Source organism: Myotis nattereri (assembly GCF_964212035.1).
Source record: "Myotis nattereri genome assembly, chromosome: 9".
Lineage (NCBI taxonomy): Eukaryota > Metazoa > Chordata > Mammalia > Chiroptera > Vespertilionidae > Myotis > Myotis nattereri.
The window spans coordinates 32,373,405-32,397,610 of record NC_138084.1 but is presented as its reverse complement, the minus strand read 5'-3'; the positions used below and the strand labels follow the sequence as shown (position 1 = coordinate 32,397,610).

The 24,206-nt window shown below is 47.7% G+C and overlaps 1 protein-coding gene across 3 annotated transcripts in view; it reads left to right on the top strand.

Annotated features, from left to right (window-relative positions):
* INSC (INSC spindle orientation adaptor protein) overlaps positions 1-24,206 on the top strand; it is a gene marked incomplete at both ends in the record, with an annotated part of 298,722 nt that overhangs the window by 206,220 nt on the left and 68,296 nt on the right. For 2 of the 3 annotated variants that reach the window (XM_081098856.1, XM_081098855.1), the window contains one exon: positions 730-830. In XM_081098856.1, coding sequence (XP_080954982.1) covers positions 730-830 — 101 coding nt within the window. Of the gene's footprint in view, positions 1-729; positions 831-24,206 lie in introns of those variants that run through there. The other variant, XM_081098857.1, reaches the window with a different exon arrangement.

Below are 24,206 nucleotides of genomic sequence, written 5' to 3'. Positions count from 1 at the left end.
AATCATTCAGGGGTTCAGGGATCAAGGACCTTTCTTCTCCAGCTAGGTCCTCTCCTGCTCGCAAGATGGTTTCTAGCAGCGACGAAATGATACTCTTTCCTTGCTCAGGTTCAGTGGGAGAGATCCAGTCTTACCTTGTAGTTAGGAGAACATGTTTTTCCTAGAAGCACTCTGAACCAATTACTGGCAGTCTGGGTGAAATTACATCATCTGAAGTGGAATGGATTTTGGGAAGCAACCACCATGCCCATTACAGAGTCACATTTTCCAGGCATAATCAAAGCGAATAACCCAGTGCTGTGATGGTATACAGCTAGGGAATTAGCATGTAGAGTCGCCAGATTTAGCAAATAATATAGGATGCCCAGTTAAATATGAATTTCAGATAAACCATAGACTTAAGTATAAGTTTCCCTCCTGTTATGTTTGCTGGTCCCTGCGGTCCAATATTGGGTACAAAGCAAAATGGATCAGGCACATATTTGACAATGGGATAAAAGATTGTGGAAGTTCACAGTGGGCTAGGGACTTACTAGTAGAACCAAGATCAGAGTCTTGTGTTACTTTTGTGAGGACAGAGGAGCACAAACTGGTTCAAAAAGCAGAGGAGGGCTAGGGGGGTTTCCTCCACACCTGCCTGGACTCCTTGCGGCCAGGATCTGGGAGAGAAAGTGATTGTGTCTCCTCTCTCGGGGCCCTCACTGACCCCATCCTCCCTTCTCTTTCCAGGGTCCCGACCGCTGCGGGCAGGCTTTGCTGCAGATCGGGTTCAACATGATGGCGCTGCCTGGAGGCCGCCAGGTGGACTCCATTGCCCTCCCGGGTCAGCGGTAAGTCCCTAGGCCGCAGGTGATGCCCTCTCCATGCTCCGTTCTGGGGAGGAAGCTTTAGGACAAGGTGTTGGGGATACCAGGTTCTCTCGGCAAATATGCCTGGAACTGGGCCCTGGGGCATGGAGGAGTCAGGCACATCCTATCTCCCAAGGAGCTGCAGTCTAAGATCCAGGCAGACAGTGAAGCAAAAAATCCAGTGGGGTGTGCTGCTAAGATAGGGGACCCAAGAGTAGGTTCCTGATCCTTCCTAGGCTAGGAGGCTGGAGTCACTGGGGACCCTCGGCGTTAGTAAAGGTCCTCTCTGAGCCTCTTTGAAGGGTTAATCTACCTTTAAGTGTCTTCTCTTTCCCCCAGAGCACCAGGGAGAGAAGTGAGTGCAGAGCTTGTCCTTGGGAAATGGCTGTTGCCCTGAGTTGGGCAGTAGGGGGGCCCGGGAGTGAGGGAGGGAGGACTGCACTGAACAGGTAAAGCCCAGATGATGAGGTTGGGGAAAGGAGAGACTCGTGGCCCCAGAGGTGCCTTCTCAGCACCTAGGTTCCCTCATGTGTCAAACAGGGATATAATAGTCCTACTCATAGGGTTGACGTGTGGATTAAGTGAGTTCATATAAATAAGTGTCCGTCATACAGAGAGAGCTACACAGGGGGAAGCTGTGACAGTGATGGCGAACCTTTTGAGCTCGGTGTGCCAGCATTTTGAAAAACCCTAACTTAACTCTGGTGCCGTGTCACATATAGAAATTTTTTGATATTTGCAACCATAGTAAAACAAAGACTTATATTTTTGATATTTATTTTACATATTTAAATGCCATTTAACAAAGAAAAATCAACCAAAAAAAATGAGTTCGCATGTCACCTCTGACACGCGTGTCATAGGTTCACCATCACTGGTTTAGTACGTGCCTGCTGTGCCTCAGAGGTCCTCTCTGGCTCCTCACGTAGGTGACCTTGGGGAGTTCTTCCAGAAATCCCTCCTCTGACCTCTCTTAGCAAGTGACCTCGCTGAGAAAATAAGCAATCGCAGACAGACACTCTCAGCAGCCTAATATTTTAAGCCAGGAGAAAGCAGAACCGATGTGGATGAAGCAGACTCTTAGTCTTACAGCTCCAGTGCCAACCAGGTGGGAGGCCCCACCTGTGGAGCCAGATGGGCGGTAGCAGCTCTGACAGCAGTACTTTGGGACACCCCACAGAGCCCCATGGGTCCTGGGATGGTCAGATCAGAGCTTGTGCGGGCGTGAGGAAGCTGTCCTCACAGGGCAGGTTAGGACAGCGGTTAGGAGTTGGGAGTCTCAACTCGGTTCTTGGTTCTGTTACTTATTAGCTGTAACCTTGGGCTTTAGTTTCTTCATCTCTGAAAGGGAAATATTTATGCTTACGTCGTTATGAGAGTTTAGGATAATTTGCATAAAGCACCTGCCTGACATGGGAGCTGCTCCATCAATGTCAACTACTTCAGAAGAGGAATAGGTCCCAGGAGTAGGGCACGTGCGGCCAAGGTAGATCAGCTCCTGGCGCCCTTTCAAGCCTCTGGAAACCACTGACATCCCTTTCCCACTTCCAACCTCCCCAGAAGTTACAAGGATAAAAGGAAATTAAATCACACAAAAATGATTTAGAAATTAGATTTCCTTTACCCGTGGTCTTTCGAGATCTGAAAATATTAAATGGAAAGTTTCAGAAATAAACAATTCATAAGTTCTAAATTGTGTGATGTTCCGAGTATCATGATTAAATCTTGTGCTGTCTTCCTCCGTCTCGCCTGGGACATGAGTCATCCCTTTGTCCTGGCTGGAGACGCTACCTGCCTATTAGTCACTAAGAAGCTGTCTCAGTTATCAGATTGCCTCCTGTGGTGCTTGTGTTGCAGCAACTTATTTTAATAGTCACTTTAAAAGTTATTTTAAAGCGAAAGAGTAGTGATGCTGGCAATTTCAAACTGCCAAAGAGAAGCCATAAAGTTCTTGTTATGTATCATTGGAAAGTTCATATTAGCCTAAGGCCATGTCAATGCCTCCATCATTCATTCACCTCATTTCATCTCATCACATAGGCATTTCATCATCTCACATCACCAAGGGAAGGGTGAGTACAGGGCAATAAGATATTTTGAGAGACCACATTTACATAACTTTCATTACAGTATATTGTTCTATTTTATTATTAGTTATTGTTGTTAATCTCTCACTGTGCCTAAATTATGAATTAAACTTTACCATAGGTATGTATGCATAGGAAAAAGACACACACAGTATGCCTAAGGTTTGGTGCTATTATTCATGGTTTCAGGCACCCACTGGGGGCCTTGGAATGTTTCCCGGCAGATAAGGGGGGGGGGATACTGTATCCTTTTGGAGGCAGGATAGGGCTTCTAATTGATATTATATAGCAAATACTGTGACAGGACTAAGATGATGTCATGAGTTCTGGCTGGCCACAAGCATTGCAACCTGAGAAAATGTTTAGGATGTCTTGACCCTCACAGGGTGGGCTGCAAAGATGGTATTTCCTTTAATATAGTCACAGCCTGGAATTGGGAAAATACTGGGGGGATACAATCCCTGTGCCTACCAACCTATCAATCACGTGTGTTCTGGGGGCAGGTGCATAGGCCACACTCACAGAGAAGACGCATGTGTATTTACAGGATGTGGGAGGGGTTAATTCATCGAATCTGAGGCTGCACTGGGGGCAGACAATAGCAGCCACCTCTTCTTTCCTCTTGTTCCAAGTGGCGGAGGCCTCTGTCATGGAGAACAACACCATGATTATTGTGCCCAGATAAATAATTCACGTTAGATAATTGGCTTCTTTCTGTTGCGTTTCACTGAAACTCAATTTTGCTCTGTGGTGCCAATGTTTACCTCAATATACAAAATAAACAAATGCTGCGAATTTGCGTGGGGCCATCCAGCAGCCTGGGTGGGTCATATGAGACCTTTATGAATAAATAGCATCAAAGGGGCTTTTCTAGGTGCAGGCTCCCGGGTGAGAGTAGAGGGCGGGAGCAATAGCACCCCTGGCTAGGGCTTGGGATCCTGTGCTGAATTGACATGGGTGTTAGGAGGGGTTGTGACAGGTTTTGTAACTCTGACTGTATCTGAATCTCCTGGGAAACTTTCAAATTTAAAAGCAGTAAAATAAGGAAGCCGAAGTACAAAACCCTGCTCTTGGAGACTTTAATGTGGGCCTAAGTGGTGACAGCTTATAGGCCTTGGAATTGGACTTGGGCTCAAATCCCAGCTTCGCTTTCTACCAGCTGTGTGCCCTTGGCTGGCTCTAAAGCCGGATCAGCACCACTTTCCTCTTCTCTCACAGGTGGCAGTGATCGTTACTTTAAGAGTTTGCATCATAAGTACTGGGGTTCAAGAAGGAAGGTCTCTCTAGGGTGCAGGGTGCTCGGCAGTGCACAGCCCACACGTCACCAGCCGTCCCGGTGACAGAAACCAGCCCGCTCTGCATCCCTCAGTAGTGGGAACCCTTGCCAGCTCAGGTCCAAATACCTCCCTGGAGAGTCAAGGATTTATGGGTGGGAGCGAAGAGGGCAGGAGACTGTGGCTGCTATGTCTCTAGCTGGAGCCTGTTTGCTAATGATACTCCCGGCAGCTAGAGGCAACAAGTCCTTCCTTAAAGGGGAACCTGAGCGGCACATACAACAGTCACCCCATGAGGAAACCGAGGCTGGAAGCGGTGACGTGACTTGCCAAGGATGGAGCTGGGAAGGAGCAGCGCTTGATACATGCTCCCAGAGGAGCTTGAGCCTGAGCGCGGGCCCGTCCTCGATCCAGTCTGTCTTTTCCACAGTATTCCTGGGAGCCTTACACAAGCAAATTGTTCCCTCATTTATTCAGCTACTTGTTTATTCATTAGCCTTCAACTAAATTTTTTTCTATAAATAATGTATTAAGTGCAGATCATATGCCTTGTGCGTTGCTTATTAGTATATTGTTAACAAAATAGGGAATGGTCCCTTCCTTATGGAACGCACTGATTTATCTCTTGACCTGATGAGGCCTGGATCTGTAGCAAGTATATGACTTGGTTCTTTCATACGGGACCTCTCACTGTCTGAGATGAGCCGGGATGGGGAAGTGCAACTGCAGCTAAGTGGCCGGCAGCCTCCTGGGTCACCGCTGGCCTGCTGGCGAGGATCCCTCCAGCTTCCTGAGCCAGCGGGGACTGTCGCAGGCCAGCCTGTCTCCAACTAGATAATGGCTTGCATGTGTGTGCCCCTGGTCTGTGGCTGGTTTTCTGCTGCTGGGCTGAGTTCTGGGCCTGCGGTGAAATGTGCAGACTGTAATTGTCAATGGGATAACTGGATATTTTTCTGTTGTTTAAACCAACAGGAAGGCCAATCAAAGTTAGAATCAAATTCCCTCCCTTCTCAACATCTCCCAAGAGAAATCCACAGAAACAGAGGGCGTGACCTGGTGAAGGCAGAGGGACAGTGATTCAACGGTTATTTTTAAGAAGAGAGGTTACATTTAAATTCCCATACCGTGCTGGGAGCTGGGATCATAGAAGCACAGAACATTGTTGCTGGACATGCCTCAGAGCTCATCTGTGTCATCCCTTCATGATAAGATGGGGAAACTGAGGCCCAGAGAAGGGGATAGAGCTGCCAAAATGCTCTTCAGGCTTCCTCCTGCCCATTGCGCAGTCCTGCCTTCTCCGGGCTGTTTCTTAAGCTCATTCTCCCACCCAGTCTCCCTAGAAGATCTGTGTCCGAGCCCCAGTGTAATTCTCATTAGCAATGATCTATAACAGACATCATTTCATTCGGTCACTCATTCATTCGAATGAAATTTACTTTGGGCTAAGAACTTTAGGCCAGGCCCGGGGTAGTAAAATAATGATTTATGTAAATATCATCTTTCCTACTCAGTGATAAATGTCCTGAGGGCTGAACTCATTTCTGATTCATATTTGTGCTCCTGTGAGCATTAGAATGCACACAGTGGGAGCTCAGTAAGTGGCTGAATGAATAAGTGTTTAATAAATGTTTGACGAATGAAGGACACATGGCTGAGGGGTCTCAGGTGACTGTGAGAATTAGGTTGGATTTTGTTTCTTTCTCCAAAATATCCCTACTTCCAGCAAGCTGTTCTCATTCTGCTGCTTAGAGGGAAAGAGTAAGCTAGCGCTTTATCTTCATTAACTTAAATACTCTTCCTGAGTGAAAGCCAAAGGTTTAATTGCTTGATGGAGTCAGAGAGCTGGAGAGACATGTTTTTTTCTTCTTCTAAAGAATAGTGATTCAGAAATATTTTCAGTCTTTAGTTTTAAAATTCACTGGAAAAAAGTGTGCAGCTTTGTTATGCAGTCTGTTGCTGAAGAACAGAATGCAGTGAGGAGCAGAGACGAAGAGGCAAAGACTCCCTCCTCCCTCCCTCCCTCCCATCCTTCCTTCCTTCCTTTTTTCTGGCCCTGCTTTTTATTTACCTGCTGTGGGTCATCAGGCAAATTCCCCACCCCCTGAGCTTTAGTTTCTTTGTGTGAGGATGAGGAGGAGACAAGTTTTCTCAGGGACCTTTCCAGCCTTTACTATTCTAGAAGTCTGTGAGTGAGTTTTGGATAGTCTGTTCCCTTTTCTGGAAAAAAATAAAAATCCTACTTCAGTGCCTCCGGGCTGGGAAAGCAATCCCATTGACCAAAACAAGGTCTTCCATCCCTTCCTATGCCATGCACAGAGGCCTCGTGTTTGCCCTGTAGCTGGCATGGAAGTTGTAAGACCTCCCTGCTTGGGAGTCCCTTCCGGATTCTGAGGCTGTGTCCAGTTCAGGTTTTATGGAAGCTTTTGGTATATTCAGGAGAAGTGTTCTGTGGGGAGGAATAGGTTGCCCTACTTTGATGGCATACAATACAGATAAATCTATAAATCCCAGCACTCCCACATGCTTCGTGATTTGAAGTCCTTGCTTTTGACTTCATCTTCACCCCTCTGGCTATACTTAGCAACTTGCCATTTTCTCAGCGTGTGGTCTGATGCCATCACCCATTTGCACATGCTGTTTGTTTCTTCTGTGGCAACCCTCTGCTTCTTCCGCTGGTGAACTTGAGGCATCCTTCAGTGCTGGCCTGGGGAGCTTTCTCAGAGAGTCTAGCTTGGGCTAAGCCTCCCTTCTCTGTGCTTCCAAAATTCTCTATGCTTCCCTCCAAATGCCACGTGAAGAACAGCGAGCCCTAATTGCTTATTTGCAGTCATTCATTTATCCATTCAGTAAATATTTATCCAGTGCCTATGGCAGTGATGGAGACCCTATGACACGCGTGTCAGAGGTGACACGCGAACTCATTTTTTGGCTTGATTTTTCTTTGTTAAATGGCATTTAAATATATAAAATAAATATCAAAAATATAAATCTTTGTTTTACTATGGTTGCAAATATCAAAAAATTTCTATATGTGACATGGCACCAGAGTTAAGTTAGGGTTTTTCAAAATGCTGACACGCCGAGCTCAAAAGGTTCGCCATCACTGGCCTATGGTGTACCAGGTGAGGTGCTCGGTGGAGGGAACACGTCATTTGCAATGGAAGGTCTTGCCTTCTTGGAGAACAAGTTTTCGTCATCTTCCCTCTGTAATCCCAGCAACATAGCCCAGTACCTGACACATTGGGGTGCCTAGTCAGGGTTGGGGGCCATTACAAAGTGTTCTCGGCATAGTAGAGTGTTCACTTAGAGAGAATCCACCACTTCACACAATAGGTGGAATAGAGTGAGGTAGTGTTAAGGGCTTGATTCAATCTTAATTATTCACTTAACCTTCAAAACAATTCCACGAGCCTTGCATAACTGAGATTTAGTAGGTTAAATGACTTGACCAAGGTCATTCAGTGGATAAGTAGAAATAAGAACCTAGGGGGTCTAAGACCAGAGCTTGCTCTTGACTATCATACTAGGCTCTCTGATTTCTTTAGCAATTCTAGACTTTGAAGGAACAATTGAAGCCCATTTTAAGTGAAAAAAGACTAAAATGAACCAACAGGAGTGTAGGCATAGCTTTCCACAAACTATTGACCTCCAACATTTGGGGAACACTGGATGCCAGGCCAGCAGGATTAGCTGGGGGTGAGGAACTGGTATCAGCAGCTGGTGGGGGGTGGGGGGTGGGGGTGGGGGTGTGGGAGGGGCAAAGTATGGATCTGTTGAACTGGGAAATAGTGTTCCCTTTGGCATCTGAAGGATGGGCTTTGATGAATGAAGGTGGCAATCTAAGGGCAGAAGCAGAGGCAGAGCAAGGCCAGTGAGGGGGTGGGGAGAACTCTTTGCAGCTGGAGTCCTTAGAGGGTTACTTCCCACCTTGTGTGCATGGCCTTCCTGGCTCCCTGCTCTGGCAGCACTTGCTGTGCAAACTTGTCAGATGTCTGTGACGATGGGGCCACAGGCATCTGACAACTTTTGTCTGACTTGAAACAATATATAACCAATTCTCCCCAGAAAGAAATGAGGCAAGGGTTTGAAAAATGACTAGACATACCATAGTCTAAATCATCGGTTGCCAACCGGTGGTCCTTGGACCACTGGTGTCCCGTGAGGTCCAAAAGGTTAGTGACCGCTGGTCTAAATAATCACAAGCTTTAAAAGGGCATTGGTATGTCACATAGGGTAGTCTTGCATAGTAGAAAGAGCCCTGGCTGTGGATTTGAGGGTGAGAGTAGCCCCTAAATTGCTAAAGAAATCAGAGAGCCTAGTATGATAGTCAAGAGCAAGCTCTGGTCTTAGACCTCCTAGGTCAGTGGTTCTCAACCTTCTGGCCCTTTAAATACAGTTCCTCATGTTGTGACCCAACCATAAAATTATTTTCATTGCTACTTCATAACTGTAATGTTGCTACTGTTATGAATCGTAATGTAAATATCTGACATGCAGGATGGTCTTAGGCGACCCCTGTAAAAGGGTCATTCAACCGCCAAAGGGGTTGTGACCCACAGGTTGAGAACCGATGTCCTAGGTTATTTCTACTTATCCACTGAATGACCTTGGTCAAGTCATTTAACCTACTAAATCTCAGTTATACAAGGCCCGTGAAATTGTTTTGAAGGTTAAGTGAATAATTAAGATTGAATCAAGCCCTTAACACAGTGCCTAGAACAGCCATGGGCAAACTGCGGCCCGCGGGCCGGATCCGGCCCGTTTGAAATGAATAAAACTATTGAAAAAAAAGACCGTACCCTTTTTTTTTTTTTTTAAATATATTTTATTGATTTTTTACAGAGAGGAAGGGAGAGAGATAGAGAGTTAGAAACATCAATGAGAGAGAAACATCCATCAGCTGCCTCCTGCACATCTCCTACTGAAGATGTGCCCGCAACCCAGGTACATGCCCTTGACCGGAATCGAACCTGGGACCTTTCAGTCCGCAGGCCGATGCTCTATCCACTGAGCCAAACCGGTTTCGGCAAAAGACTGTACCCTTTTATGTAATGATGTTTACTTTGGATTTATATTAGTTCACACAAACACTCCATCCATGCTTTTGTTCCGGCCCTCCGGTCCAGTTTAAGAACCCATTGTGGCCCTCGAGTCAAAAAGTTTGCCCACCCCTGGCCTAGAATGTAATAAGCATTCAATAACTTTAGCTTTATTATCACTATTGGCAGTGAGTTTGAACAACTTATATACTGCCTCTAAGCCTCCGTTTCTAAATCTGTAAAATGGGTTGGTAATCTCCAACCATGTAACAGCTCTAAGGGCTAAAGGAGAGAGTGCTTGATACACAGAGGCACTCTATTATTGATAACCCTCTTTTCTTGCTGTGTGGGTAGTTAATTACCTCTGACTTTAGAAGTATTTTAGGGAGCCCATTGTTGCACACTGCAATTTCTTGGTCTGTTACTAGGCCATTCCTTTCTCTTACACCAACTCCACCCTGAATAAATCCAGCTTAAAAAAATGCATCCGACCAGTAGCCTGGTATGTGGAGATGATTGTGGTTACATCTGGCTTTGTGTTGAGAATCTGCCAGACTCCAGAAAGCCCAGGTTTTGAGGCTTGGTCACCTCCTTCCAGATGTTCCAGGAAAGCTGCCACACAGAGCAAGAACTGGGGTTACTTGGCGAGTAGGCATCTGCTTCTCTCAGGGGTTCTGCTGAGAACAGGGCAGGGTTCCTGTGAGCCCCACTCACTTCTGGGATGCCCTCCCCACTCGCAGGCGTGGGGGCAATGTTTATAGCATCAGGCTCAGATTCTAGTTCACTGTGGAGACAGAGGAAATCCAACCCCGGTCCCGGCCCCTGGCCCCTCCAGCTCTTTGGCTGGAGACCCTACGGCTCCACGAAGGGAATGTGATTCATTGCCAGTCCATCTGCTTTGACCTCAATTTTCAGTTTCCTTCCTCTGTGTGAGTAATCAGAGCAGTCGCCTGTACTCACCAAGGAAAGATTTCATGCACAGTGAGATGGCACCTTGCAGTTCATTGCTTAAGACCATTGAACCACTGGGAGTGGTGAGGTGCAGGGACAGCAAGCAGCCCCCACTGCAGAGCAGGAGCTGCCCAGTTTGAGCAGACTTTATATAGTATTAGGGTTAATCAACAAATCCAATAGAAGAGGTGGAACCCAGAGGAGCAGAAAGCTAATGACAGAGTCAGGCAAGCTATGCAATTACAGGATGCTCAACAGGAACACAGGCCAAACCTTAATGAGCCGCAGTCCCTAGACTCAGATGGAGAAGAGCAGCTCATTATGTGGCGGCATGGTGGCTGAGTCTGGGAGTGGACTGGCGAGGGGTGGGGTCATGCGGGGCTCGCCAGGCCTGGTCCCCTCCTTCTCTGGGAAAGTTTGGGGCCTCTCTGATGGACCTCTCTGCAGGGCCTGGCCCCTTCTGCTGTGACCTTGCATATCCCACTTGTCATAGTGCCTCACCCTGAAACCAAGCAAAATGAATCCCCAGCTCCTACCTGGGTGGGCGTCCTGTCTCGGCCAGGGCAGTGCCTTCACCCAAACTAGCAACCCAAGGGCCAGCCTTGCTCTTTTCCTCTGCTCACCCTCACGTTTTCTCCTGTCCCTCCCAGGTCACCTGCGTTTCCTAACCCACCTCACTGCCCTCGTTCCGGCTTCTGTCCTCTCCTTGTTTTATAACCGTCATCTCCCAGCAGGCCATCCTCCTATCTAGTATTGAACCCTGCTTGGTTCAATTTCTACTAACTCTGCGCATAGTTCTGTCACTGCCCTGCTCTAAGAGGTTTTCAGGGGCTCCAAACTGCCTTCAGGATTACATTCAAATTCCGAATCATGTCAAGATCTTTGATCCACGAGTCCCTGTTTTTCCCGTTAGGCCCCTTCCTGGCCCCTCCCTCACCCCCCCCCCCCCCCTCATGCTCGCTTGAGTCCAACGAGACTTCTTGTGGTATGGCTATTTTTATACCTCAAGGCCTTTTCACATTTATGTGGAAATCGTTTTGTCCTTGTCATCCTGGCCAACTCCCCTCCTCTAAGAACCGGGCAAATGTCATTTCCTTTGTGTACACATTCCCAGGCTCTGTCAGGCTCCGTCTGCTGGGCTCCTGGGCTCCTGGGCTCCTGCTCACAGCGTTGCGATGGCCGATGGCCGTGCAGTGTTCAGTTGATATGAGCAGAGACACCGGACTATAGAGACTGAGTTTGAGTGATGGCCCCACCACTTACTATGTGGCTACACATGGGGCCTGATGTGTAAACTAAAAGGTTTGGCTTTGTCTTTCCCTTTCTGTTCTCCTCCTTACTTGAAGGAGATTTCTTTTCATGTGAGTAAGAAGGCTCCAGGTCTGTAAATGGGGGTAATAATAGTCTTTCTCCCTGGGTTGGGGGGCCCTTCTGGAGAGCAGCCCAGCCAGTGCAGCCCAGCATGAAGGAGCCTTCCCACAACTGGGGGTAGAGAACCCTTGGTCGGGGCCTAGGCTTGGGGTTAGAGCGAGTGTGTGGTGGAGGAGAGGGGTCCAAGTGGTGGGGCCTGGAGGCTGATGAGTCTCCGCAGCCCTGCAGACTGGGCAGGCTGGCTCTTGGCCACCCTCTAGTGGTGGCTTCTGTATTCTCACCTGCATTTTCCAGAACCACACGGAGGTATCAGGATGGCAACTGGCATATTCCATCTGTGAATTCTCCTAAATGTTTCACTTCAGCAAGTGAAAACAATTCTCCTTCAAGTAAGGAGGAGAACAGAAAGGGAAAGACAAAGCCAACCCCTTTTAGTTTACACATCAGGCCCCATGTTCCGCCATGAAGGTTGAAGGCAGCTGAGGCTGACTTGGTGCCTGTGAGAATGCAGTTATAATTTCACCTGGCAGTACTAACATGCCATTTGGATAGAGCACAGCCTTTTATAAAGCACGTGGAGTGACATTAAGGACATGGGGTCCAGAGTCCGATGGGCTGGGTTCAGAGCCAAACGCTGCCACTCACAAGCTGGGTGATCTCCGAGCGTCCGTTTCCTCATCTGCAAAAGTGAGATAATACGAGGCCCCTCCTCACAGGGGCGTTGTGAAAGCTAAACGAGATAATCCATGTGAGGCCGACCACATGGCAGCTGGCACAGGGCCCAGCCTCAGTAAATGTTAGCAGTAATGATTATGGATTTTTTTTTCCTTGACCCTCACACAACCCAATGAGGCAGACAGTACAACTGTATAGATTCTTATCCTTCCCATCTGATACTTAATTCAGTTTTATAACTAGACACTGAGCATCTACAGTGCTAGAGGTGGCATGTAGGGAGGACATGGAAGATACAAGCCCGCCCCTACTTGTAGTCTAGTGGACACAGCAGACATTAATCAAGGGGTTAAGCACTGGAAACTGGTGTCTTGATGGGGGAAAGACTGGACATTGCAGACACGTGTGGAACATGGGACATAAGTTCATCTAGGAGCCAGAGAAACCTCCTTTAGAGGAGACATTTAGGCTGGGATTTTGAGGATGCACAGGCATCAGCAAGGTGAAGAGGAGAGGGAGAGAGAGGGGTCCGTATGTGCAAAGTCTGGATGCTGGAAGTCACAGCAGAGGGACTGAAACGGTGGCTGGCACAGTGGTTGGAAATGAGGGAGAAGGCAGGTCAGGGACTGCGGCTCAGAGAGGGCAAGTATCCTGTAGAACGCACAGTTAGCAAGGGGTAGAAGTGGGAGAGGGACCCAGATGCTGCTTTCTCCTCAGGTGTCCTTGCTGCTAGCACCGTCATGCTGACACTCATATGTACGTTGGCAATGCACAAGTGTATCCTTTTTAGATGTTGAAAATGAGTTGCTTCTGAGCTAATAGAGGCCAGGAAATGTTCGCAGCGCCCCCGCGCTCTCTGAGGGCATCTGAAATGCCAGTGTTCGACAGCGTGAGATGATGAGCTCTGAGTCATCGAGAGGAGGCGGTTGTCAAATGCACACAGTGGCTCATTGGACTGGAAAGTTACCTGGAACTAACTTCATGTTTCTTAACTTTCTGAAACAAATAACAGCCCGCTGTCTCGGGGTGCCGGACAGACTGCGGAGGCGGCCAGGGCTTTGGAGCCAGGCAGACCTGGATTGAAGTCTGGGCTCTGCCATTGATTAGCCGTAGGCACCTCTCTGAGCCTGTCTTTTCCTCCTCTGTAAAATGAGGATAATAAAGTCTTGCTGTGCATACAAAGTAGATATTGTATATGCAAGCACTTGTTATGTGCCCGGCATGCAGAAAAGCACTCAATAACATTTTCTTTATGGAAAGCTTGGAAATGAGCTAGATTTGTTTTGAATGGGTTTTTAGAGTGGTTGAGCCTCTTCCTTACCCTTCAAACCCTTCTGTAGATTGATGGAAGGCCACAACCTGGAGAAATGGGTGGGGGAAAGTGCCATTATTTATGCCCCTTCACAAATTACTCCTGGTGTATGATGTATGGCGGGTAGCACTTCCCCTTCCCCAGAATTCCTGGGGATATCTGAAATGTGGGATCAACTCATGTTAAATTGGGGATTTCTGGGGAACAATCAGGAAACGCCAGTGCGACAGCTTGGAGCGGAGGGTCAGTGCAGGAGATGGCAGAGAACACGGGATCACAGAGGGAAGGAAGCCAACCCCAGGGTAACAGGTGGATGCAGGAGGCTTTTTGCAGAATCCATTGAAGGAGAGAAAGCCTCCTTCCTGCTTCTCTGGCTCCCGCGCTGCACAGATGGATCAGCTGCTGGTTGGGAGCAGGACTGCTGTGAGCTGCCCAACACCAGACCCTGGGGAGGCTCTGCACCGAAAGTGTGAACTCGGAGTTAGGCCTGGAGAGCAGTCTGCTCCTTGCACGGAAGCCCCGATGCGCAGAGGCCTGTGCCGAGGCAGCTCAGCGTGGGGTTGGGAGGTGGATCAGAAGCAGGGTAACGGCAGCCCTGGACGATTTGAACAAACCCAGAGAAGCGGCATTTCCTTTAGTCACAACTGGCTGGGGCTTCAGTGCCTTAGTGAGGAGGGGCTGAGCTTAATGCCCTAACCACACTGTAAATTATTTATAGCTCGTTGCATAAATAATTATGCTCAAGGTAACTGTTTAGTAAACAGTTTATGCTTCACTGCATCAGAGGTTAAGGCGTTCTAAAATAACCTGTGTTGTTTCCATAAAGCCCTTCGTCAGAGAGCCTTCTCGTTTGGGTTGAAGAGAGGTGTCAGGTGGGCCCAGCTGCCGTCTGGTGACATCAGATGACTCGGACAGAGTTCTCCTGCGTGTTGAGTGTGGAACCCAGTGTGCTTGCAGTGGCTTCCTGCGTGGCCTAGCCGGAGTCCCTTCTCCGAGGGCACGTCTGTCTTCTCATCTTTCCCTTGCTCTAGGCACTCTAGCCACTTCTGTCCATACTGTTTCCTAGAACGAACCAGGCGCACTCCCACCGAGGGCCTCTGCCTGCCTGTTCCCTCTGCCTGGAATGCCCGTGCCCATATTTCAGTTTAGTTGATTCTCTAACCTCTTTGACGTGTTTGCTCAAGTCTTACGTTCCCAAAGGCGCGCCCTGACCACTTATTTAAATTGGCCATTACCTCCCTGCCTCCCACATGGACAATCTTTTCCCCACTTATTCTGACTCTACTTTTTTAAAAAAGGATCTTTATTATGAAAGTATTACAGCTGTCCCCTTTTTGCTCCCATTGACCCCCTCCACCTCACTCCTACCCTCTCCCCAGGCCTTCACTATTGTCTGTGTCCATAGGTTATGCATATATGCATGTAAGTTCTGACTCTACTTTTTTGAAAATAGATTTTTATTGATTTCAGAGAGGAAAGGAGAGGGAGAGAAAGATAGAAACATCAATGATGAGAGAGAATCATTGATCGGCTGCCTCCTGCATGCCCCACACTGGGGATCCAGCCTGCAGCTCAGGCATGTGGCCTGATCGAGAATTGAACCATCACTTCCTGGTTCATAGATGGATGCTCAACCACTGAGCCATGCCAGCTGGGTCCTGACTCTACTTTCTAATAGAAGTTATTGGCTTGTAACATACGATATACGTTTAAATTTATTATAGTCTGCTTTCCCTTGCTGTAATGTACCCTTCACAGGGGCAGGGGTTTTTGTACTTGTTTGTTTATCATGTATCCCAAGCAGCTAGGACAGGTTTTGGCACATAGTAGGCACTAAGGAAGTATTTACCGAGTGATTATTCAGGGTGGGAATTGTGAAAGCATGAAGGCTGCACATTCTACATGGGTGCTGGGAGTGCCTGGAAGTTTTGGGAATGCAGTTTTTTTGGGGGGGAGGTCCAGTCCGTGAGAGGGACTGGCCATCCTCAAAAGAGGAGACAGTAGTCCCATTAGACTTAACCTGCGGGACTCAAACCGAACTCATCTTCCTGTTTTCCAAACTCGTTTCTTCTAATTCACTCAGCAACTCAAGTAAAAAAAAAAACCCGTGTCACATCTTTATTTCCAGTTATTCATTACCCATATGCGTCAGTATCTGGGTCCTGCTGATTTTCTCTTTTTAATTATTCTGGCATGATTATTCTCCAGCGTCACTGCAATCACCGCCAGCATTCAGAGGGAGGCAGGGTCCAGGAAAGCTGCTCTACACACACAGAGCTTCATCATCTTCTGTTTTTGCGTAGGCTTCAAAAATATGGGGCTTGCCTTCTGAGAGTTCCGGCGCTGCTTCCGCCCCTCGCGCCCAGGACCTGAGCATCCTTGGTCTCCCGTCCCTGTCCTGCTCACTTGCCATGCTACCCCAGAAGTTTCTTCCCCGTGTGGTACTTGGTTGTAGAGTTGGATCGGCTTTGAGAGGATGTCTTGCTCTCACCTGACATCGGAGAGGCAGCCCTCCTCTGAGTTTCAGTTACTGTTCTCACGTTGTCCTACGGTGCCTCCCGGGCAATACCTGGTGGTTGCTTTGGGGTTGTCCTTTCTGATATTCATCAGATGCCACCTTCCTGCTTCCCTCTTCGTCCTCTCCTGCAGGTGACACCAGGCAGGCCTTGAGGCTGGAGGGGGCTTGTCCCCACCTGCCTGTGTTTCGAGGTTTGTGGGGCTATTTGACCATCTAGTTTTGTTGTAAAGTATTTTCCACGGGGTTTGGATAGTGTTATCTAATGGCTCTGTCAGTTCTTATGTGGGGATCTGGAGAGATTAAATATCTATCACTGCCATCACTGCCATCTTTCTAGAATTTTTTCTTATTTTTCTGAATTTTAAGTAACTAAGCTCTGAGGATATAGCTTTCTTCCTTTTTTAAAAAAATATAATTTTGTTGATTTCAGAGAGGAAGGGAAGAAAGAGAGATGGAAACATCAATGATGAGAGAGAATCATTGATCGGCTGCCTCCTGCACATCCCACACTGGGGATCGAACCTGCAACCCGGGCATGTGTCCTGACTGGGAATCAAACTTTGACCTTGTGGTTCATGGGTCGATGCTCAACCACTGAGCCACACCAGCTGGGCTTCTTCTTTTTTTTTTTTTTTTTAAAATATATATTTTTTTATTGATTTCAGAGAGGAAGGGAGAAGACAACGGCAGCTTCTTTAATTTAAACAGTTTCAATAATCACGAACACACGTAATACTGCCTGTCAGGGATGGTTATTCTAAGCAAATGTGTCTGCAAGTGAAATGGTGACTGTGACAGCCAGAGATGTCTAGTGGAGTCCAGATAGCATGGCACAGCCCAGAAGGCAAGGTGGTTATGCCGGGCGGGCCTGGCAGGACCTGGTGGCTAGAGCAATACCCAGTGTGAGGTGCTGAAGAAAGAAAGGATGACAGTTGTCCAGTGCCACCTTGTGGCTGCCTGAACTGGTCTTTTTTTGGGTGGGGGAGAGGGGTGGGTATACATGAGATGAACTCTGGGGACTCCTGGAAATACTTGAGACTTCTGGCTGTTGTTTTGGGATGAGAGTGAGGTTGGGTTACATCTCTTCTCTGGGACCCCATGAGCTTTCCGAGGGCAGGCAATGATCACCAACATAAGGCCTGGCACACGGTTAGCATCAAACGTGCTTTGTGAAATCAGGTGCATCAGGGATTGACTGAGAAACACTGCTTAATGATTTAAACCTGGTTGAACTGGTTGAGGATATCGTATGTCTGTTACGGTATCGTGTGGGGACAGACACTTCCCCGAAGAGCTCAGATCTCCCTTCAGCCTCTTCCCCGGGGCTTGGGGAAATATACCACACCTCACCGGAAAACTGTTTATCTCTAAGTTCTGAGAGTTGGGGTAATGGTTGCTGAGGGTGCAAGCTCTGCCCAGCCACAGCATTGCTTTAGTGGAGTATAGGAATGTTTACAAAATTACTTGTATAAAAGGCATCTCTGGTTCTACTGATACCTGCTTTAAATATTTCTATTTAAAACAATAATTTTATTATTGTCTTTTGTGGATCTAGTTACTTGCCCATCTCTCACTCTTTTACCACAGTGCAGGGAACTCACCTGTATTTTGCCTGAGATCCCGGCCAAAGACAGAATCTGAAAATCCTGAAATCTAGTTCCAGAACAGAGGAGGGAGTGAGTTCAGGGGGTTCCTATGTGCCAGGCCAGGGCAGTCATGCTCATCTTGAGTAACACTCTGCAAGTTCAGAAAACACTTCCAGCTGCTGTAGCAAGGCTCACAACGATGTTTGAGGTTTCCCAGGCAGTCTTTGGTTTACTTGATTCGATTAAATATTTATTGCTGCCTACTATGTGTCAGACTCCATGCTGAGTGCCAGTGATGCTGAGATAAAGCAGACAGTGCTTGTCATTGAGACTATCTCCAAGTCTGCTGGAGGAGCGAGCCCGGTGCAGAAACTTGGTGGTGTGGTCAGTAGGTGCACAGTCTTTGGAACCAGGCTGTTTGCATGGAGTTCTGGCTCTCTTCAGTCACGTAAGTCTCCTGTACCTCCACATTTTCATCTGTAAAATGGAGACAATAACAGTGTGCACTTAATCAGGTTACTGTGAGAATAAAATAATGCATGATGAGTGCACAGCCTTGGGGGCACTGTGAGAGTCCAATAAAACTTTGCTATTATTATTGGTGGCTTTTGTCTACTTTCCCTTTTCCTGTGATTTCAGAACTGCTTTTCATCCTATTCTCCTTTTTTTTTTTTTTTTTAAAGCTAAACACGACTATATTATTATCTTAATGGTTTAGCTGTAACTTGGGGAATTTGGGTGCAAAACATGCTGGGAGAAGTCAGGCGGGATGGGATGCCTTGAACGGCCAATCTATTTTGCCCTCCACCTGCGGGAGGGCCAAAGTCCCTAATGTCCTCCCGTGTCTTGGGCAGAGTTGGCCTTGGACCTGAGTGGGATGTGCCTCGTTGGCAGGAGCTGGGGACTATCCACTGAGTAGGATTGAGAGGAGGCAGGGATCCATGGCTTTACTTACTGGCTCGGTTTAGTCTTCTCTGTGTTTGGTTCCTGCTTGGGGAGGAGAGGTATCTGTTTAAATGATCTCTAAAGAGAAGTTATTTTAAGCTCATTCTTAAAGAAAACCAGATTCCTCTTTCCCCACAGGCGCCCAGCATCCGCCCTCGTTTCTGAGGTTGTCACCCTGGAAGTGGCTCCTGCCACTGGATAGCCAGGAGGGTGTGGCCTGAAAGCAGTAATTACATTTCTGGGGCCCGGATTCTGGTCTGCCCGCCATTTTTTTGTTTTGTTTTGTTAATCCTCACCCAAGGATATTTTTTCCATTTATTTTTTTGAGAGAGAGTGGAAGGGAGGAAGAGTGACAGAGACAGAAACATCAATGTGAGATGTTTCTCCCACATGAGCCCTGACTGGGGCCAGGGATCGAGCCTGCAACTGACATATGTGCCCTTGACCAGAACTGAACCCGAGACCCTTCAGTCCATGGGCCAATGATCTAACCACTGAGCAAACCAGCTAGGGCCATGCGGCATTTTAGACAGAGTCAGGGGCTCACGGCTTCCCTTCGTCTTCCTATTGCTCATAAGCTGCCCCGAAGTGCTTGCTTGGAAATGGTCCTTCCTGTCTCCTGTGTTAAGGCGGGCTCATCTTGCTCTCTGCCCCTCTATTTTTCTTTTTTTTTGAGGGGTGGGCAGAGTGGGAAGCAGCAAAGCATCGAGGTGAAGAGCAGACTCAAGTCAGAGAGACCAGGGTTCCAATCTCAGGGCTACTACTTTCAACCTGGCGATTTTACTTCTCTGCATCTCAGCTTCCTCATCTGTAAAAATGGGGATAACAATGAGACCTAGCTCAGAAAGTTGTCCTGAGAAGTAGATGAAATAATCCATGTGAAGCACTTAGCACAGTGCTCACCATGGGGAGTGTGCTAAATGAATGCTAGCCCTATTATAGTTATTATCATAGGTGCTAACGTGTTACATAGGGGAAAGGCCAGCAAAAAGAACTAAGATTTTTGAGCATTTCCTTTGTGCCAGGCACTGTTTTAGGCCCTTCACATTCGCCATTTAATTCTCCGTCAACCTGGTGTGGAAAGTTCAATTACTCTGTTTTATAGATGGATACATTGATTGAGGCTCAGAGAAGTTAAGAAACTTACTCAAAAGACTAAGGTATCCTGTCAGAAGTCAGGATACTGGTTGTCTTGGTTGGGGAGTGACCAGTTGGTGGTACAGGGAGACTTCTGGGATGCTGGTATTATTCTGTTTCTTTATCTGGCTCCTGGATACACGGGTATGTTGACCTCATGAAAATTCACTGAGCTGCAACTCGATATTATGTATTCCCTGTTATTTACATATGTTATTTCAATAAAAATTTCAGAAACAGGAAAACATAAATAGCAGCAGCAGGCTGCCCTTGGTCACAGATTATGGGGAGCACAGCCAGCTCTTTCTACCCACGCGCGCTGACAGGAAGCCTTGGTCTGCCGGAGCTCCTTGTGGGCTTGAGGCCCTTACACAATGGGCTGTTCCATCCCAAGGAAGCTCTGGTTCAAGGCCTGTTCATGCAATCAAGGAAAAAACAGGGTTATCATGAGCCAGTGTGAGGGCCTGACTCTGCCAGAGGGAGGTCTCTCTGAGGCAGCTAAGCACAGAAGGTATGGATCCAAGAGGCTCCCTGGGGGTCAGCCGCTTCCAGATAATGGGCCGACTGGAAGACAAACCCAGCTAGGGTTGCCATGTTTCCTTCTCCTGAGAGAACAACTTCTATCCCTTGGCCCACCTGGGGACCCCCTTTTCTTCCACTTACATATATATATATATATATATATATATATATATTCTATATAATAAAAGTCGAATAGACTGAACAGTGGAACGACTGGTCACTATGACACGCACTGGTCACTGTGACTGGTTGCTATGACACGCTCCTCCCACATGAGGAAGCACAGCTCAGTCAGAAGCCAGGCTCACAGCTGGCGAGCACAGCCGTGGTGGCAGGAGAGGCTCTGCCTCCGTGGCCGCTCTAAGGATGTCCTACTGCCAGCTTAGGCTTGTGGGGAGTGGGCCTAAGCTGTCAGTCAGACATCCCCTGAGGGCTCAAGGACTGCAAGAGGGCACATGCCGGGCTCAGGGACCCCCGAGTGCACGAATTTTGTGCACCATGCCTCTAGTATATATATATATGTATTTAGATTAATTTCAGAGAGGAAGGGAGAGGGAGAAAGAGATAGAAACATCAATGATGAGAATCATTGATCAGCTGCCTCCTGCATGCCCCCTCACCCCCCCACAGGAGATCGAGTCCACACCAGGGCATGTGCCCTGATGAGGATTGAACCATGACCTCCTGGTGTATGGGTCAACACTCAAACACTGAGCCACGTCAGCCAGGCACTTTCAGGTCCTTTGAGGAAGCTTCCACTCCTGCTCCTACCCACCCACTGGAGCTTGGTTTCTCTAGGTCTTCCATGTGTGGGGCACGTGACACAAAGTCAGAGAGACAGCCCATCTCAGCCTGTGCTTCTGGCTGGGGAAGAAGCAAACGAAGTGAAATTCTTTCTGGGGGAATGCGGTGAAACATCCTCAGGCCTATCCTCCAGATGCCACCTCCTCCCCCAAACCCTCTATTTTTTTAAAGAAACTTTTTTAAAATTTGAAAATAGTGTTAGATTTACAGAAAGTTTCAAATATAGCACAAAGTGTCCCCCCACACCCCACACCCAGTTCCCCTGATTGTTCACATCTTATATGAGCCCCCATTTGTCACAACCGCGGAACCAGCATCGGTCTGTCACTATTAACTAAATGCGAGAATTTATTCAGATTCCACTAGTTTCCCATGAATGTCCTTTTCTCTTTCAGAATTCCATCCTGGATATCCCATTACACTCAGTCATGTCCTGTGGTCTATAACAGTGCCTCATTCCTCCCGTAGTTTTGATGGCCCTGGTGACCTTGAGGAGTCCTGGTCATGTATCTTGTAGAATGTCTCTCAGTTTGGGTCCCTGATGTCTTTCCCATGATGAGACCGAGGTTGTGTGTTTTGGGAGACAATGCCTTAGAAGCGAAGTGTCCTTCTCAACACATTGCATCAGGAGTATGTGTTATCAACAACGTTTATCAAGCGGCAAGATTCAGTTTGATCACTTACTTGGCTAAGATGGTGCCAGGTTTCTTCACTGCAAAGCTACCTTTTCCCTCCACTTTCTAAACTCCTTTCTCTGGAATTGAGTCACTAAGTACAGCCCACGCTCAAACCCCATCCCATCTGTTTGTAATCGGGTTTATCTGATGCAAGGCCTGTAAACACACACTGATCTGAGTACTCGCACAGGTAGAGAGAGATACATAGACTCACACCCAGACACCCAGACCCCAGACTTGGGCATGCAGATAATACAGACAGACACCCAGATGAGTCCATATCAACAAGCAGACCCTCACAGGGACAAATACGCAGATACTGAAAAATCCATAGTTTTGTCATCCCATTTCTCTGACCAGCAGAGTGATAAATCAATTAGGATATTAATGAACACAGCATCTGAAATGCCACTTCCTGTCTACTTTGTAAAGGTCTTAAAGAGCGAGAACCAGGTATGCCTCCAGGGAGTTGGGGGTGGAGGGGTGACAGAAATGCAGGTTTGGGGTCTAATCAGGCCTCTGGTGGTTCCCCTTTCTCACTTCCTGACTCTTCCATGGTGCTTTCCCATCCAGGCCAGAAGGAAGCGGGTGTGAATGTCTCCCCTAGAGTTCTTCTAAGGGGAGACGCGCTGAGAACCCACCCCAGGTCTGTTTTCCTTGGTGCCAGGTGCTGTGAGGGAGCAGTCTTTCAGCTCCACCAGCCTTCGCCTCTGTTGCCCTTTCCTGTCCTCCTTTAATAACATCTCAGAACTTTCAGCATAAACCTGACTCTGGCTTTCAAAGCTTCTAAGATCAGGGTCCTGGCCACCTCTCCTGCTTTCCCTCTCATTGCTCCCTCTTTTCCAGCCCAACTGACCATCGTCCCGTTGTCTGCCCCCTGGAATATGCTCCCACTTCTTCATGTGCCCAACCCTCCCCGGCTCTGAAGCCACCTTCTCCAGGCACCTTACCCTGTCTTCCAACATGTCAGGACAGCTCCCTTCTTTGAATTTCCAGAAAGCCTTTTCTTTAACAGATGGCACGCACTCACCTCTGCTCAGTTATTTGTGTACTTGTGTTGTAGAAAGCGTTCTTTTTATTAGAAGCACTAGAAATGGACTCTTGAACGTACTCTTTAGTCCCTCACTGCAGCTGCTGTTGTGAATGTGACCCGCGTTCAACAGCTCTGGTCTCTGTGACTCTTGGTTTTAAGTTTCACAGTTTGGGGAGAGGAAACTGGATGAGTGCAGCTTGGGAGCCCACCCATGGCTCAACCAGCAACTATGGCTGGGGACATTTTCACAGCACAGACAGTGCCACTGGGAGACTGTTCCTGTATTTGGAAGGAGAGATCTTTCACAAAGAGAAGGAAAAGCTGAAGCCACCCCAGGAGGCAGCTGAATGTAATGTATCCTTGCTACTGAAAGAAGGAGGAAGGAGGCTGGGAAGCCAAGAACAACAGATGTCCACTGCAAAGTGTTTATGGAGTGAATGTCAGTGAGCGAGTGATTAGTTCATTTGTTGCCTTTGAAAACTCCAAGATCAATTTGTTTCCCAGTTCTCTATCTCTAAAACATGATGATCTTATGCTTTTCCATTTTCTGTATCCCCTTTCCAATTCTGTGGTCTTGGGGTAGCCTGAGTGGTGGAGGCATAGGGAGTCTTCTGCAGGGGAGAGCATTACATGCCTGAACTCTGCCACTCATTCGCTGGAGTACATATACTGAGTAGCTGGTATATGATGGCACTGGCAATAAACCAGATACGAGGGACTGTCCTTCACAGGACTTGGAGAGTTTCAGACAAACACACCAATTACAACTGAATGTTGTTAGTGCTCCAGTGGAGGATGCACGAAGGGGTATGAGGTCCTGGAGAGCAGCTAGGGAGCTCTGGCTGAGGCTTTTCAAAGAAAGTAACATTAGAGCTGGGTTTTGAAGGGTAAATAGGAGCTTGCTAGGTAGAGAGGAAAGAAAGGGGGTTCTGTTGGAGAGAACTGTGCAAGGCCACAGACTTTGTAAAAGAGAGTGGTATGGTTGGGAATTAGGAAAGTTGAGTGTGCGGAGTGTAGAGTGTGTTTTTGGCAAGGGTGCTAAAAAGTGGTGGAAGATGAAAAAGGGAGAGGCATGGGAAGGGAGGCTGGAGTCAGATTTTGGATGCCTTTGATCTGAGCCTCATGAATTTTGACTTATGCAGGGGACAGTGGTGGTATTGGGGAGACACAGGGAATAACTATATATATATATATATATATATATATATATATATATATATATTCCCACTTCTGTAAAATGAGAGGCCCAGTGCATGAAATTTGTGCACAGGTAGGGTCCCTACGCCTGGCCAGTGATCAGGGCCGATTGGGGCCTTCCAGCTGCCGGCCAGGGCCTCCCTTCCCCAGCTGCCAGCTGCCGGTCTGGGCCTTCCTTCATTCCGCGCCACCCCCTGGTGGTCCACATCATAGTGAGCAATCGAACTCCC